Source organism: Peromyscus eremicus, chromosome 1 (genome assembly GCF_949786415.1).
Source record: "Peromyscus eremicus chromosome 1, PerEre_H2_v1, whole genome shotgun sequence".
Lineage (NCBI taxonomy): Eukaryota > Metazoa > Chordata > Mammalia > Rodentia > Cricetidae > Peromyscus > Peromyscus eremicus.
Genome location: NC_081416.1, coordinates 183,852,463 through 183,866,031, shown reverse-complemented (window position 1 = coordinate 183,866,031; position 13,569 = coordinate 183,852,463). Strand labels below are relative to the sequence as shown.

Here is a 13,569-nt window from a genome sequence, read left to right as displayed (position 1 = left end):
AGCGGTGTTCTCTGGAGCTCTGCTTTGTCCATCTCCACCATCCAGGGTCCTGGAACCAAGAGAGTGTTCGCCGATCCAGATCTCAGGTCCCCAAGCACCTCCCTTGTCCCCGCCTTGTAGGCGTGACAGTTGCTGAAGTCTCAATGGGGGTTGGAACTTCCAGAACAAAGCTGGAATGGCTACCCACTACATCTCCCCCTTTTTGTCTAAATAAGAAAGTTCTAACCTAATACAAGACTATATACAAAGGAATGGTTATCAAATATTGTCCAGGAATAATGAGGGATAATGACCTAGATAAGATAGAACTACAACCAATGCAAACAATATCAAGCAAGAAACACATATTAAAATCCAGAGAAGTATAGAGCATAGGTAAATGGCATGTTACAAAGATCATTCCAAAAGGTGTCCTATCCTAAAGAACCTGAATCTAATACTTAATATGTTCTATCTACTAAGTTGTAACTATAACTGCTAGTCTTCAATCCCATCAAAGACCTGAGAAGGAATATAATGGTACCTGAGAAATGGTAGATGGATGCAAGCAACTTTCGGGAATCTTGCGAGAGTAGACCGAGACAGCTGGCAGCCTGGACAGTCACCTAATGTTTCTCAGCATTGTTGGTGCATTCAAATTGGCTACAGGACTAAAGTATCTGACAGACCATTTTCAGAAGCAGGAATTCTGAAAGACCATCTTACCCTGTCTTGGCAGAGTACAGTGGTCGCTTTCCTTGTGTCCCGCTTGTCCAGAAAGGATAGCATTGCATTTGTACTGTCAGCCGTCGAGGCAAGGGCAGTTCTTTGCCCAGTAGGCCATTTTGTGCCAAGAAGACAAACTTCCAAATGGAAATGTCTAGAAGCCCAACATTCTCTCAGGATCAAATTGGTGCAGCCAGGAGCAATTGTGTCTCACATCAACAGAATTCTAAGTTATTTAAATGCCATATTCTCTAGGTCTATGAAGTGTTTGAAGATTACCTGTCCATCTGACCTATGTATCTGTAAATCTGGATAACCTAACTAATGTAACTATAGAGATGACAAGCATAGGTGACTATAAATCTATAATTCTTATCTACCGAAATAACCTAAGGACTAAGGCTTCACGTAAACAAGGTAGACAGTCTATAAGCAAGTGTATGGTAAAGAACGATGACTTCAAAATTGTGACAATACACAAGATGTTATAACAGAGGTAGGAGTGTATAGTGTGATATACAATATGACAATAATCTTAAATATATATATCAATATGTATGTAGTGGGATATGCAATATGACAATAATCTTAAATATATATCAATATACCGAATATCCTAAACAGAAGTAGAACATACATAAAGTATGACAGATATAAATTTACATTTGTATCAATATACAAATATTTCAAATAAGAGTAGAAATATATGTACATTATAACAAGCATAGTTCTGTATTTGTATCAATATACAAATTATCTTAAACAGGAATATAAAAATAGTTTATATTTGTATCAACATATAAGAATCCATAACAGTGCAAATTACAGTGCAAATTATTTAAGGCTGCTATTTTACTAAATTTGTTTACTAGTATACACAATAATCTACCATAATGTCTTATACCTATCCATTCCATTTCTTCTTTTCCTTTTTTTTTAAGAGTACTGAGTTTAATATTTCCTTCCACCCCCAACCCTATAACCATCATCCATAACCCTGAGAATTATAAAACCTAAGGGAGAAGGGGCGTCGTTTTCTTAGAATTGCTTCCTGCTGTTTAGGGGGTGATGTTATCTCTGTTGGGTACTGTAAGAAAGCTAAGATAGTTAAATTTCAGTTTGACTAACTGTAGGTTCTGCAGCAAGTCTTAGAGTAATGGGTAAGATTGTCTGAAATTCTGGTAAGAAGTGTAGTATGATGATGATTACCATGGCATCATTCTGAATTGGGTAGAGTTGTTTTTGGGGCCCCATCTTCCTTCTGGAGACTTCTGAGATTGCTATTAGAAAAACTTATTTGTTATCAAAATGGAAGATTTGGATTTAAAGAGGACATAGCATGTAAGAAAAGATTCTGAGAAATCAAGAGTAAGCATGGAGAGAATTAGAATCTAGAAGACAATGGTCCCTTTTTTTTGGTTTCCTTCTGTCCCACACCAGAGGGCTCTTCTGATATGGTACTGAAGAATCTCTCAAACTTTTCTTTTAGCAATGTGCTTGGGTTTAGAGAAGGAGTGAGCCAATTCCATCTCCAAAGCCAGCTTGGCTTATAATTGAATTGGAACCACAACTTTTCTAGATTGATAGAGAGATAGATGTTAGACAGTGAGATTTTACCGTGTGTAGATTGGTACCAATAGATTCTTTCTTTCTGCTGTAAACATGCGGATATCCAAGGCCTTATGATTTTTGGAAGATGGGTATTTCCATTATCCTGGAAAGACAAAAACAGAACCCTACCCCAACCTTGATTGTTAAATTTTTCTTACAACTTGTAGAGATGTCACATTGGTGGATGATCTTTTACTTCACCTCATCAAGGGTTTTTTCCTGTTCAAATCAAATTTTTATTTTGTTGGTATCCATAGCTTTTCTTCTCCTGCAGAAACAAAGGCAAAAGCCCTTCCCCAACGTAGAACATATCCAGGTTTCCATTCTGAGGTCAGCACATCCTTGAAATAAACCGGTTGGTTTAGCTCGGGAGTTTTGTCTGTCGTCCAATGTCTCTCTGCAGCTGTTGTTCCTTTCTCATCAGCATTGAGAAAATTCAAGGTTAATAAAGCACTATACAATCTATTTCTAGGAGTCATTGTTACCTGTTGCTGTTTATTTAGCATATCCTTTAAAGATCAATTGGATCTTTCTATGACTGCTTGGCCTGTGGGATTGTGTGGTATACCTGTAACATGCTTTATATTGTAATAAGCAAAGAATTGTCTCATTTTATTGGAGACATACGCTGGAGCATTGTCTGTCTTAATTTGCACAGGTATCCCCATGATGGCCATAACTTCTAATAGGTGTGTAATCACAGAATCAGCCTTTTCAGAACTCATAGGAGTTGCCCATTGAAATCCTGAATAGGTGTCAATGGTATTATGTACATACTTTAATCTTCCAAATTCTGCAAAATGAAACACATCCATCTGCCAAATTTCATTTCTTTGTATACCTTTTGGATTGCTCCCTGCAGGTAATGGAAGTTGGTTATAGATGGAACAAGTAGGACATTTTTTCACAATATCCTTAGCCTGTTGCCAAGTGATGGAGAAATCCTTCTTCAAACCTTTGCTATTTACATGGTATTTCTTACGAAATTCTGAAGCTTCTAGCACATTACCTATTAGTAACTGATCAATCTCATCATTACCTTGTGCTAGAAGTCCTGGCAGACCTGTATGGGATCTGATATGTGTTATATATATATATATATATATATATATATATATATATATATATATATATATATATAGGATGTTCCCTTTTTCTGATGATTTCCTGCAATTGTATGAATAATGAAGTTAATTCTGTATTATCAGGAATAAATTCAGCAGTTTCAATATGTAAAACAACTCTCTCTGCATATTGAGAGTCAGTGACTATATTGAGGGGTTCTGTGAAGTCCATCAGTACCATAAGAATGGCATACAATTCTGCCTTTTGTACAGAGCTGTATGGACTTTGTACCAATTTACTTAAGTCTCCTGATTTATATCCTGCTTTCCCTGATTTATTTGCATCAGTATAGAATGTGAGGACTCCAGAAATTGACTTTTGTCGTACAATGTGAGGAAGGACCCATTCGGTCTTCTTTATGAATTCTATTCTCTTGCTTTTGGGATAGTGGTTGTTAATCTCTCCCAAAAAGTTACTGCAGGCTCTCTGCCAGTATTCATTATCTTTCCATAGTGATGAAATTTCTTCATTAGTTAAAGGTACTACAATTTCTGCTGGGTCCATTCCTGTCAACTGGCGAAGTCTTAGTTTACCTTTTTGAATCAAATCAGAGATCTTTTCTACATAAGTCTTTAATTTCTTATTTGGTTTACGTGGTAGGAATATCCATTCCAATATAATATCTTCCCTCTGCATCAAAATACCTGTTGGGGAATGTCTGGAGAGAAATATGACAAGAATGCATTTAAGTTCTGGATCCACACGATCTACATGTGCTTCTCGAATTGTCTTTTCTACTAGAGCCAATTCCTTCTCAGTTTCGGCTGATAATTCTCTTGGACTATTTAATTCTTTGTCCCCTTCTAGAGTACTAGCCAAATTTTGTAGTCCATCTTTGGGTATTCCCATGATACCCAGTAAATTGGAAATGCTTCCTAATAACTTTTGAAAATCATTAAGAGTCTTCAATCGATCTCTCCTTAGCTGTACCTTTTGGGGTCTAATTTTTTGTAGCTCTATCTTATATCCTAAGTAGTTAATAGAATCTCCTCTTTGTATTTTTTCAGGAGCAATTTGCAGTCCCCAGTGAGGCAAAACTTTTTTTACTTCTTCAAACATGCTTTCTAATGTATCTAACTTTGGATAAGCTAATAGGATATCATCCATATAGTGATAAATTATGGACTGTGGAAACTTTACACGAATTATCTCCAATGGTTTCTGCACAAAGTATTGGCACAAAGTAGGGCTGTTTAACATTCCCTGTGGGAGGACCTTCCATTGATATCTCTTGACTGGCTGAGAATTGTTATAATTAGGTACTGTGAAGGCAAATTTTTCTCTATCATTTTCTTGTAAGGGTATGGTAAAGAAACAGTCTTTTAAGTCAATAACTATTATAGGCCATTCTTTAGGTAGCAGAGAGGGCAAGGGCATCCCAGTCTGTAGGGAGCCCATTGGCTAGCTCAGTCGGTAGAGCATGAGACTCTTAATCTCAGGGTCGTGGGTTCGTGCCCCACTTTGGGCGCCAGATATTGGTGAAATTATTAAGGCCACTCCACGTAGTTAAAAGGAGATTTATTTAATGGCGTAACTTACAAATTAAGGGATAGGTAGGGTGCGGGGTCTGGGGAAGGTGTATCACAGTCCAGCAGTGTTCTCTGGAGCTCTGCTTTGTCCACCTCCAACATCCAGGGTCCTGGAACCAAGAGAGTGTTCGCTGATCCAGATCTCGGGTCCCCAGGCGCCTCCCTTGGCCCTGCCTTGTAGGCGTGACAGTTGCCGAAGTCTCAATGGGGGTTGGAACTTCCAGAACAAAGCTGGAATGGCTACCCACTACAGTACTTGAAGTTCTAGCCAGAGCAATAAGAAAACATAAGGAGATTAAGGGGATATAAATTGGAAAGGAAGAAGTCAAGCTTTCCCTATTTGCAGATGACATGATAGTATACTTGAGTGATGACAAAGATTCAGCCAAGGAGCTGATACAGCTTATAAACACCTTCAGCAACATAGCAGGATATAAGATCAAATCAAAAAAATCAGTAGCCCTCCTATATACAATTGACAAACAGGCTGAGAAGGAAATCAGAGATACATCACCCTTTACAATAGCCACTAATGATATAAAATACATTGGGGTAATACTAACCAAGCAAATGAAGGACCTATATGACAAGAACTTTAAGTCCCTGAAAAAATCAATCAAAGAAGATGTCAGAAAATGGAAATATCTGCCATGTTCACGGATAGGCAGGACTAACATAGTAAAAATGGCAATCTTACCAAAAGCAATCTACAGATTCATTGCCATCCCCATCAAAATATCAACACAATTCTTCACAGACCTGGAAAGAATAATACTCAACTTCATATGGAAAAACAAAAAACCCAGGATAGCCAAAAGAATCTTGTACAATAAAACAACCTCTGGAGGCATCACAATCCCTGACCTCAAGCTCTACTATAGAGCTACAGTAATAAAAACAGCTTGATACTGGCATAAAAACCGACATGTGGACCAATGGAACTGAATTGAAGACCCTGACATTAATCCGCACACCTATGAACATATAATATTTGACAAAGAAGCCAAAACTGTACAATGGAAAAAAGAAAGCATCTTCAAAAAATGGTGCTGGCATAACTGGATGTCAATGAGTAGAAGATTGCAAATAGATCCATAATTGTCAGCGTGCACAAAACTGAAGACCAAGTGGATCAAAGACCTTAACATAAATCCAGTTCCTCTGAACCTGCTAGAAGAGAAAGTAGTAAGTAGTCTTGAATGCATTGGCATAGGAAATCACTTCCTAAATACAACACCAGTAGCACAGATGCTGAGAGAAACAATCAATCAATGGGACCTCTTGAAACTGAGAAGCTTTTGTAGAGCAAAGGATATGTTCAACAAGGCAAAGCAACAGCCTACAGAATGGGAAAAGGTCTTCACCAACCCCGCATCTGACAGAGGATTGATATCCAGAATATATAAAGAACTCAAGAAATTAGACATTAAAATGCCCAACAGTTCATTTAATAAATAGGCTATAGAACTAAACAGAGAATTCTCAACAGAGGAAGTCCAAAAGGCTGAAAGACATTTAAGAAATTGCTCAACATCCCTAATCATCAGGTAAATGCAAATCAAAACAACTCTCAGATACCACATTACACCTGTCAGAATGACTAAGATCAAAAACACTAAAGACAGCTTATGCTGGAGAGGATGTAGAGCTAGGGGAACTCTCCTCCACTGCTGGTGGGAATGCAAGCTTGTAAACCACTTTGGAAATCAATATGGCACTTTCTTAGAAAATTGAGAATCAATCTCCCCCAAGACCCAGCTATACCACTCTTGGGCATATACCCAAAGAATGCTCAATCATACCACAAGGGCACTTGCTCAGCTATGTTCATATTGACATTGTTTGTAATAACCAGAACCTGGAAACAAACTAGATGCCCTTCAACTGAGGAATGGATAAATAAAATGTGGTACATGTACAGAATGGAATACTACTCAGCAGAGAAAAACAATGACATCATGAGGTTTGCAGGCAAATGGATGGATCTAGAAAAAATAATTCTGAGGGAGGTAACCCAGACTCAGAAAGACAAATATGGTATGTACTCACTCATAGGAGGATACTAGATGGGGGAAAAGGATGACTGGACTGCTACTCACAACACCAGGGAGGCTACCTGGAAAACAGGACCCTAAGAAAGACACGGGGATCACCCAGTGATGGAGAAATGGATGAGATCTACATGAACAGCCTGGACATGAGTGGGGGAAATGAAGGGCGAGGGTTGAGGAAAAGAGAGCTTGGGGGAGTGGGAGATCCCAGCTGGATCAACAACAGAGAGGGAGAACAAGGAATAAGAGACCATGATAAATGAAGACCACATGAGAATAAGAAGAAGCAAAGTGCTAGAGAGGCCCACAGAAATCCACAAAGATACCCCCCAATAGAATGCTGGCAATGGTTAAGAGACAGCCCGAACTGACCTACTCTGGTGATAGGATGGCCAAACACCCTAATCGTCATGCTAGAAAACTCATCCAATGACTGACAGATCTGGATGCAGAGATCCACAGCCAGGCCCCAGGTGGAGCTCCGGAAGTCCAATTGGCGAGAAAGAGGAGGGTTTATATGAGCGAGAATTGTTGAGACCAAGGTTGGATAAAGCACAGGGACAAATAGCCAAACAAATGGAAACACATGAACTATGAACCAATGGCTGAGGAGCCCCCAACTGCATCAGGCCCTCTGAATGGGTGAGACAGTTGATTGGCTTGATCTGTTTGGGAGGCATCCAGGCAATGGGACCGGGTCCTTTGCTCAGTGCAGGAGTTGGCTGTTTGAAACCTGGGGCTTATGCAGGGTTGCTTGGCTCGGCCTGGGAGGAGGGGACTGGACCTGCCTGGACTGAGTCTTCCAGGTTGATCTCAGTCCTTGGGGGAGGCTTTGCCCTGGAGGAGGTGGGAGTGGGAGGTGGGCTGGTGGGAAGGGGAGGGAGCAGAAGTGGGGAGAACAAGGGATTCTGTGGCTGATATATAGAACTGAATTGTATTGTAAAATAAAAGAAAAGAAAAAAAAGAAAATCAATATGGCACTTTCTTAGAAAATTGGGAATCAATCTCCCCCAAGACCCAGCTATACCACTCTTGGGCATGTACCCAAGGAATGCTCAATCATACCACAAGGGCACTTGCTCAGCTATGTTCATATCAGCATTGTTTGTAGCAGCCAGAACCTAGAAACAACCTAGATGCCCTTCAACTGAGGAATGGATAAATAAAATGTGGTACATGTACAGAATGGAATACTACTCAGCAGAGAAAATCAATGACATCATGAGGTTTGCAGGCAAATGGATGGATCTAGAAAAAATAATCCTGAGGGAGGTAACCCAGACTTGAAAAGACAAACATGGTATGTACTCACTCATAGGAGGATACTAGATGTAAAACAAAGATGACTAGACTGCTACTCACAACACCAGGGAGGCTACCTAGAAAACAGGACCCTAAAAAAGACAAAGTGATCGTCCAATGACAGAGAAATGGATGAGAACTACATGAACAACCTGGACGTGAGTGGGGGTAATGAAGGGCAAGGGTCGAGGGAAAGAGAGCTTAGGGGTGCGAGAGATCCCAGCTGGATCAACAACAGAGAAGGATAACAAGGAATAAGAGACCATGATAAATGAAGACCACATGAGAATAGGAAGAAGCAAAGTGCTAGAGAGGCCCACAGAAATCCACAAAGATACCCCCACAATAGACTTCTGGCAATGGTCGAGAGAAAGCCCGAACTGACCTACTCTGGTGATGGGATGGCCAAACACCCTAATTGTCGTGCTAGAAACCTCATCCAATAACTGAGGGAACTGGATGCCGAGATTCCCCGGCCTGGCCCCAAGTAGAGCTCCAGGAGTCCAATTGGCAAGAAAGAGGAGGGTTTGTATGAGTGAGAATTGTTGAGATCAAGATTGGAAAAAGCACAAGGACAAACAGCCAAATGAATGAAAACCCATGAACTATGAACCAATAGCTGAGGAGCCCCCAACTGGGTCAGGCCCTCTGGATAAGTGAGACAGTTGATTTGTTTGAACTGTTTGGGTGGCATCCAGGCAATGTGACTGGGACCTCTCCTCTCTAGTAGGTAGCCATTACAGCTTTGATCTGGAAGTTCCAAGCCCCATTGAGACTTTGGCAACTGTCACACCTACAAGTCAGGGCCAAGGGAGGCACCTGGAGACCTGAGATCCAGATCTGCGAGCCCTCTCTCTGTTCCGGGACCCTGGAAGGTGGAGGTGGGCCAAGCAGAGCTTCAGCGAACACTGCTGGACTGTGATACACCTTCCCCAGACCCCGCGCCCTACCTATCCCTTAATTTGTAAGTTACGCCATTAAATAAATCTCCTTTTAACTACGTGGAGTGGCCTTAATAATTTCACCAATATCTGGCGCTCACTTGGGGCAAATTCCAAAGGCCTGGGTGGCTCCCACCCTCAGCCTCCTCCCCGGCTAGTGGGGTACCTAAACCTGCCTGCAAAGTGCCATATAGCCAGGGAAGGCCTACACAGTTCCATTCCCGAAAAAGGAAGCAGCTAGTCTGGTCTCAGTTCCCTAGCTTAGCCCCAAGACCAGCGAAAGAGGCACTCCCCCGCTTCCTGAGTGCCGGCGCCTGCTCCAGCTCCTGCCATCTTGACTCCAGGAAGCTTCAGTCAGCCAAGATCACCAGCAGGCCCTGCTTTGGAGCTTTACCATCGCCACCTGCTGGCTGAAAAGTGCTACTACACCCCCCAAAACCACCAAAGGTAAGCATATTGTTTCAAGTAAAAGTACTTGATAATTTTGCACCTTAAAATTGACTAACAAATTTTGAGTAATTCTTGTAATATGGCTGACAACATTACCTCACAAGAATTTGAAAACCTTTTTGCCTGTATGATGAATGACATCTTCCTGGAAATATAAACTTTCCTAAGGCATATCTGGCCTGTACCATTTTGGCATTCATTGTAATAATTCACACAGTGTTCAAACACTGGTTTAATAACAAGAACAAAGATGAGTCATTATTGAGACTGATACAGGCTTTAAGCGAGAGCAATGAAGGCTTACAAAAAAAGATTCTCTCTCTGGAATCTGCTAACCAGGATTTGTAAAATCTCACTGTCTAACATCTATCTCTCTATCAATCTAGAAAAGTTGTGGTTCCAATTCAATTATAAGCCAAGCTGGCTTTGGAGATGGAATTGGCTCACTCCTTCTCTAAACCCAAGCATATTGCTAAAAGAAAAGTTTGAGAAATTCTTCAGTACTATATCAGAAGAGCCCTCTGGTGTGGGACAGAAGGAAACCAATAAAAAGGGACCATTGTCTTCTAGATTCTAATTCTCTCCATGCTTACTCTTGATTTCTCAGAATCTTTTCTTACATGCTATGTCCTCTTTAAATCCAAACCTTCCATTTTGATAACAAATAAGTTTTTCCAATAGCAATCTCAGAAGTCTCCAGAAGGAAGATGGGGCCCCAACAACAGCAACTCTACCCAATCCAGAATGATGCCATGATAATCATCATCATACTACACTTCTTGCCAGAATTTCAGACAATCTTACCTATTACTCTAAGACTTGCTGAAGAACCTACAGTTAGTCTAACTGAGATTTAACTATCTTAGCTTTTTCACAGTACCCAACAGAGATAACATCACCCCCTAAACAGCAGGAAGCAATTCTAAGAAAACGACGCCCCTTCTCCCTTAGGTTTCATAATTCTCAGGGTTATGGATGATGGTTATAGGGTTGGGGATGGAAGAAAATATTAGACTCAGTATTCCAAAAAAAAAGAGAGAGAGAAAAGGGAAAAGAAGTAATGGAATGGATAGGTATAAGATATTATGGTAGATTGTTGTATATACTAGTATACAAATTTAGTAAAATAGCAGCCTTAGATAATTTGCATTGTAATTTGCACTGTTATGGATTCTTATATGTTGATACAAATGTAAACTATTTTTATATTCCTGTTTAAGATAATTTGTATATTGATACAAATACAGAACTATATTTGTTAATAATGTACATACATTTCTACTCTTATTTGAAATATTTGTATATTGATACAAATGTAAATTTATATCTGTCATACTTTATGTATGTTCTACTTCTGTTTAGGATATTCGGTATATTGATATATATTTAAGATTATTGTCATATTGCATATCGCACTATATATTCCTACCTCTGTTATAAATATCTTGTGTATTGTCACAATTTTGAAGTCATCGTTCTTTACCATACATTTGCTTATAGACTGTTTACCTTGTTTACGTGAAGCCTTAGTCCTTAGGTTATTTCGGTAGATAAGACTTATAGATTTATAGTCACCTATGCTTGTCATCTCTATAGTTACGCTAGTTAGGTTATCCAGATTTATGGATACATAGGTCAGATGGACAGGTAATCTTCAAACACTTCATAGACCTAGAGAATATGGCATTTAAATAACTTAGAATTCTGTTGATGTGAGACACAATTGCTCCTGGCTGCACCAATTTGATCCTGAGAGAATGTTGGGCTTCTAAGACATTTCCATTTGGAAGTTTGTCTTCTTGGCACAAAATGGCCTACTGGGCAAAGAACTGCCCTTGCCTCGATGGCTGAAATTACAAATGCAATGCTGTCCTTTCTGGACAAGCGGGACACAAGGAAAGCGACCACTGTACTCTGCCAAGACAGGATAAGATGGTCTTTCAGAATTCCTGCTTCTGAAAATGGTCTGTCAGATACTTTAGTCCTGTAGCCAATTTGAATGCACCAACAATGCTGAGAAACATTAGGTGACTGTCCAGGCAGCCAGCTGTCTCGGTCTACTCTCGCAAGATTCCCGAAAGTTGCTTGCATCCATCTACCATTTCTCAGATACCATTATATTCCTTCTCAGGTCTTTGATGGAATTGAAGACTAGCAGTTATAGTTACAACTTAGTAGATAGAACATATTAAGTATTAGATTCAGGTTCTTTAGGATAGGACACCTTTTGGAATGATCTTTGTAACATGCCATTTACCTATGCTCTATACTTCTCTGGATTTTAATATGTGTTTCTTGCTTGATATTGTTTGCATTGGTTGTAGTTCCATCTTATCTAGGTCATTATCCCTCATTATTCCTGGACAATATTTGATAACCATTCCTTTGTATATAGTCTTGTATTAGGTTAGAACTTTCTTATTTAGACAAAAAGGGGGAGATGTAGTGGGTAGCCATTCCAGCTTTGTTCTGGAAGTTCCAACCCCCATTGAGACTTTGGCAACTGTCACGCCTACAAGTCAGGGCCAAGGGAGGCGCCTGGGGACCTGAGATCTGGATCGGCGAGTGCTCTCTCTGTTCTGGGACCCTGGACGGTGGAGGTGGGCCAAGCAGAACTCCAGAGAACACTGCTGGACTGCGATACACCTTCTCCAGACCCCGCGACCTACCTATGCCTTAATTTGTAAGTTACACCATTAAATAAATCTCCTTTTAACTACGTGGAGTGGCCTTAATAATTCCACCAATAGTCCTCAGTGCATGTGCTGGCTGTTTGGAACCTGGGGCTTATACAGGGACACATTGCTCAGCCTGGGAGGAGGGGACTGGACCTGCCTGGACTGAATCTACCAGGTTGAACTCAATCCCCAAGGGAGTCTTTGCGCTGGAAGAGATGGGAATGGAGGGTGGGTTGGGAGAAAATAGGGGGCGCAGGACGGGGGAGAACAAGTGAACATATCCATGGATGATATGTAAAATTAAATTAAATTATAAAATAAAATTTAAAAAGTATAAAAATAAAATTAACCTAAAATTAAAAATATACTACCAGCAATGATTTTACAGTGAGTCAAGAGTATATGTGAAGGCACAGGTTGTTATTTATAAGGACATTGTTATTGATCACATACTTGTAAAAAAAATTAGGAAAGGAATAGATATTATTTGTGCTACAAAAGAGCCATAGGACTTAGTAGGTCCCCAGACCCTCCCTAGCTCAATTGATTCCATGATAGAAGTACCACACAGACTATAAAACTCACCACCTAGCAGCACCACCTGCCAAACTGAAGTAAAGGCCTAATCCATCACAGTCCTTTAAGTTCTGGGAAAGTCTCAAAATGTACTAACTTTGCTTTTTAGTTTCTGTGGAACTGCTTTTGGCTCACTTTTCTTGGTAACTGAAGTATGTCAACCCAGAACATGATTCTTTTGCTTCAAATCTCACCCTGAGAAAGGCTCAGTGCTACACTGGGGTTGTGCACATCAACTGTAGTTGACATCCAGCCAATGATGACTTTATTTGGCTTAAACCTATGTCTGAGCAGTCTTCTCTGGTGAATACCACACAACAGTGCAGCACCCTTCCAGGCCCCTTCGAAAGTGCAGGGTGGATAGCAGAAGAAAGTCAATCTGAACGATTTCTCCCTGCAGTCAACACTTACCTGTCTCATTGGAAATCTCATTTGCTGGGCAGGGGGTGCAATCAAAACAGCAGGCTGCCATTCCTTCTTGATGGATTTTTCTGAATCCAAGGGGACAATCAACACTGCACACAGCAGAGGGCATCTGAGGAAAAGCAGACAGATGCTGGGCCAGGAGTTTGACTACTCCTTCAATAGTTATAGCATCTCA

General features: G+C 40.4%; 1 protein-coding gene across 1 annotated transcript in view; it reads right to left on the bottom strand.

The window, feature by feature from the left end:
• Nucleotides 1-13,500, bottom strand: part of LOC131893939 (vomeronasal type-2 receptor 116-like) — a 64,235-nt gene extending 50,735 nt beyond the window's left edge. Inside the window, exon 1 of the mRNA XM_059244086.1 lies at nt 13,380-13,500. Coding sequence (XP_059100069.1) covers nt 13,380-13,440 — 61 coding nt within the window. The 5' untranslated portion in view covers nt 13,441-13,500. The remainder of the gene's footprint in view (nt 1-13,379) is intronic.
• Between the last annotated feature and the right edge of the window lie 69 nt (nt 13,501-13,569).